At 61.3% G+C, this 4,517-nt stretch overlaps 1 protein-coding gene across 1 annotated transcript in view; it reads left to right on the top strand.

Annotated features, from left to right (window-relative positions):
* Positions 1-1,508: 1,508 nt before the first annotated feature.
* The window catches only part of LOC142923814 (pleckstrin homology domain-containing family A member 2-like), a 37,715-nt gene continuing 34,706 nt past the window's right edge, over positions 1,509-4,517 (top strand). The window contains exons 1-3 of the mRNA XM_076064792.1: positions 1,509-1,912; positions 2,592-2,764; positions 4,384-4,440. Coding sequence (XP_075920907.1) covers positions 2,594-2,764; positions 4,384-4,440 — 228 coding nt within the window. The 5' untranslated portion in view covers positions 1,509-1,912; positions 2,592-2,593. The remainder of the gene's footprint in view (positions 1,913-2,591; positions 2,765-4,383; positions 4,441-4,517) is intronic.

Raw genomic sequence — 4,517 nt, 5'->3', positions numbered from 1 at the left:
CAGCAGTCAGTCGTATACAAAATCCACACAGCCCGCACCACGGAGAGAGAGAGAGGAGACGCAGACTCCACATATACAGCAGTAGCAGGCATCGTCAGGGTCTGGGATCTAACCCACGACCTCCTGTGTACCAGGCGAGGTAGTCAACATCTCTTAGCCACACACAGAGAGAGACGCAGACTCCACATATACAGCAGCAGCAGGCATAGTCAGGGTCTGGGATCGAACCCACGACCTCCTGTAGACCAGGCGAGGTAGTCAACATCTCTCAGGGTAATCGAAGCCACGACCTCCTGTAGACCAGGCGAGGTAGTCAACATCTCATAGCCACAGAGAGAGAGAGACGCAGACTCCACATATACAGCAGCAGCAGGCATAGTCAGGGTCTGGGATCGAACCCACGACCTCCTGTATACCAGGCGAGGTAGTCAACATCTCTTAGCCACAGATAGACGCAGACTCCACATATACAGCAGCAGTAGCAGCAGGCATAGTCAGGGTCTGGGATCGAACCCACGACCTCCTGTACACCAGGCGAGGTAGTCAACATCTCATCGCCACACGTGAATGATGACAGGTGTTCCTTTTGTCCATATAAGGCAATACTCGCTCCTTATAAGGCGACGATGACGGATTCTCGTTCCTTATAAGGCGCACGGTGACCCGTTACCCGCTCCTTATAAGGACATACCGACCGGATTCTGGCTCCTCACTTCCCAATTCGTTTCTCTGTGGATGGGGGGCGGGGCATGCGGATAGCTCCTCCCCCCCACCGCTACCGCCACGCCCCCTCCCCTCCCTGGCTCACCTCACTTCCCCGTTCTTCCTCTGTGGATGGGGGGCGGGGCAAGTGGATAGCTCCTCCTCCCCAACACCGCTACCGCCACGCCCCCTTCTCTACCTGGCCCACCTCACTTCCCAATTCGTTCTCTGTGGATAGGGGGCGGGGCAGGCGGATGGCTCCTCCCCTCCACCGCTACCGCCACGCCCCCTCCCCTCCCTGGCTCACCTCACTTCCCCGTTCTTCCTCTGTGGATGGATGGATGGGGGGCGGGGCATGTGGATAGCTCCTCCCCCCCCACCGCTACCGCCACGCCCCCTCCCCTCCCTGGCCCACCTCACTTCCCCGTTCTTTCTCTGTGGATGGGGGGCGGGGTATGTGGATAGCTCCTCCCCCCCCACACCGCTACCGCCACGCCCCCTTCTCTACCTGGCCCACCTCACTTCCCAAATCGTTCTCTGTGGATAGGGGGCGGGGCATGCGGATAGCTCCTCCCCCCTACCGCTACCGCCACGCCTCCTCCCCAACCTGGCTCACCTCACTTCCTCGTTCTTCCTCTGTGGATGGAAGGATGGGGGGCGGGACATGTGGATAGCTCCTCCCCCCACACCGCTACCGCCACGCCCCCTCCCCTACCTGGCCCACCTCACTTCCCAATTCGTTCTCTGTGGATTGGGGGCGGGGCATGAGGATAGCTCATCCCCCCCACACCGCTACCGCCACGCCCCGTCCTCTCCCTGGCCCACCTCACTTCCACGTTCCCTGTCGATAGGGGGCGGGGCATACGGATAGCTCCTCCCCCTCCCAACCGCTACCGCCACGCCCCCTTCCCTACCTGGCCCACGTGACTTCCCCATTCTTTCTCTCGTGCATGGAGGTGATGGAGGAGTTTTGAAATATTCCCGATCAATTGAAATCGAAAATTTGCGATAATCATCTCACGACTCGATTTGATCACAGATCGATCCGCCAGCTCGCCCCGGTGTTGCGAGGGAAGAGATCATTTGCCATTGTGGCATCTTTATTTTTTTGTGTTTAATTAAAAAATAATTTCTCTCTCTTCGTAAAATCGTTCGGGGCTTCCCCCCCCCCCCCCTCCTCGGGGGAGGCCGCGGCTGTCGTGAGGTCGAGGTGGGTGGTGGGGGGGGTGGGGGGTGGGGGTGGTGATGGTGGTGGTGGTGATGGTGGTGGTGGTGATGGTGGTGGTGGTGATGGTGGTGGTGGTGATGGTGGTGATGGTGGTGGTAATGGGGGTCGTGGTGGTGTGGGTGGTGGTGGTGATGGTGATGGTGGAGGTGGAGGTGGTGTTGGTGGTGTGGGTGGTGGTGGTGATGGTGGAGGTGGTGGTGGTGTGGTGGTGGTGGTGGTGGTGTGGGTGGTGGTGGTGGTGATGGTGGAGGTGGTGGTGGTGTGGTGGTGGTGGTGTGGGTGGTGGTGGTGATGTCTCCTCTACCCTGTGTGTGTTCTCTCGTCCACGTGGTGCTCTCTCTGTCTGATCATCACCATCACCACCAACCCCACCACCATCACAACCACCATCACCATCATCACAACCACCATCACCACCACCACCTCCACCATCACCACCACCATCACCACCACCGTGGTCAATCCACTGCTGGATGGTGAGCAATGTGACTGATGTATATCCTCCCAACATCTCCCCATCTCCACCCCCCCATCTCCCCCACATCTCCCCCCCCCCATCTCCCCTCCCCCCCCCGTCTCCCCCCCATCTCCCCCCATCTCCCCCCCATCTCCCCCCCCCCATCCCCCCCCATCCCCCCCCATCTCCCCCCCCCCCCACCAGCCATGCTGTACCAGGACCGCCTGGGCCGCTGGTGTGGATTCGTGGACCTCCTCCTCCCCGTGCAGGCCGAGGGGGACGATGCAGCGGCAGGGGGTGCTGGACGCTTCCTCCGCCGTTACCTCCTCCTGGAGGAGTCGGCCAACCAGCTCTGCTGCTACGTGGACCATCCCTCGGTGGGGGCACGTGGGGGGTGGGACACGTGGGGGGGGGGAGGGGGGGCGTGGGTTCACCCTACCCCCCAATAATAATAATATCAATTCGTTATTTAATTTAGATCCTGCTAGAACCGCCCCCACCCCTGCCGACATCCTGGGTGTCTCTCTCTCTCTCTCAGGGGGTTCACGATGGCCGTGTGGAAGATGTTGAGACCATGGGGTCAGGGTTCAAGCCCTGGGTCTGGGTGTCTCTCTCTCAGGGGGTTCACAGTGGCCGTGTGGGAGACGCTGAGACCCCTGGGGTCAGGGTTCAAGCCCTGGGTCTGGGTGTCTCTCTCTCTCTCTCTCAGGGGGTTCACAGTGGCTGTGTGGGAGACGCTGAGACCCTGGGGTGAGGGTTCAAGCCCTGGGTCTGGGTGTCTCTCTCTCAGGGGGTTCACAGTGGCCGTGTGGGAGACGCTGAGACCTGGGGTCAGGGTTCAAGCCCTGGGTCTGGGTGTCTCTCTCTCTCTCAGGGGGTTCACGGCGGCCGTGTGGGAGACGCTGAGACCCTGGGTTCAGGGTTCAAACCCTGGGTCTGGGTGTTTCTCTCTCTCTCAGGGGATTCACGGTGGCCGTGTGGGAGACACTGAGACCCTGGGGTCAGGGTTCAAGCCCTGGGTCTGGGTGTCTCTCTCTCTCAGGGGGTTCACAGTGGCCGTGTGGGAGACGCTGAGACCCTGGGGTCAGGGTTCAAGCCCTGGGTCTGGGTGTCTCTCTCTCTCAGGGGGTTCACAGTGGCCGTGTGGGAGACGCTGAGACCCTGGGTTCAGGGTTCAAGCCCTGGGTCTGGGTGTCTCTCTCAGGGGGTTCACAGTGGCCGTGCGGGAGACGCTGAGACCCTGGGGTCAGGGTTCAAGCCCTGGGTCTGGGTGTCTCTCTCTCTCAGGGGGTTCACAGTGGCCGTGTGGGAGACGCTGAGACCCTGGGGTCAGGGTTCAAGCCCTGGGTCTGGGTGTCTATCTCTCTCAGGGGGTTCACGGTGGCCGTGTGGGAGACGCTGAGACCCTGGGGTCAGGGTTCAAGCCCTGGGTCTGGGTGTCTCTATCTCTCTCAGGGGGTTCACAGTGGCCGTGTGGGAGACACTGAGACCCTGAGGTCAGGGTTCAAGCCCTGGGTCTGGGTGTCTCTCTCTCTCAGGGGGTTCACAGTGGCCGTGTGGGAGACGCTGAGACCCTGGGTTCAGGGTTCAAGCCCTGGGTCTGGGTGTCTCTCTCAGGGGGTTCACAGTGGCCGTGTGGGAGACGCTGAGACCCTGGGTTCAGGGTTCAAGCCCTGGGTCTGGGTCTCTCTCTCTCTCTCAGGGGGTTCACAGTGGCCTGTGTGGGAGACACTGAGACCCTGGGGTCAGGGTTCAAGCCCTGGGTCTGGGTCTCTCTCTCAGGGGGTTCACAGTGGCCGTGTGGGAGACACTGAGACCCCTGGGGTCAGGGTTCAAGCCCTGGGTCTGGGTGTCTCTCTCTCTCTCAGGGGGTTCACAGTGGCCGTGTGGGAGACGCTGAGACCCTGGGGTCAGGGTTCAAGCCCTGGGTGTCTCTCTCTCTCAGGGGGTTCACAGTGGCCCTGTGGGCCCTGTGGGGCTGTGCGTTGTCTTTCAGAATCTTCCCAGTGGCGCCACCGCCATGGAGAGCATCAACATCAACCACATCTCCACTGTGAGTGGGCGCCCACACACGCGGTTACACACGTGGGTGGTTGAGTGGGTGGTGGGTAGGTGAGTGGGTGGCTGGGT

The sequence above is a fragment of the Petromyzon marinus genome, unplaced genomic scaffold (genome assembly GCF_048934315.1).
Source record: "Petromyzon marinus isolate PM22_M1 ecotype Great Lakes invasive population unplaced genomic scaffold, UKy_Petmar_22M1.pri1.0 PM_Scaffold_73, whole genome shotgun sequence".
NCBI lineage: Eukaryota > Metazoa > Chordata > Hyperoartia > Petromyzontiformes > Petromyzontidae > Petromyzon > Petromyzon marinus.
The sequence above is the reverse complement of the archived record's forward strand: the minus strand, read 5'-3'. Positions and strand labels throughout refer to the sequence as shown.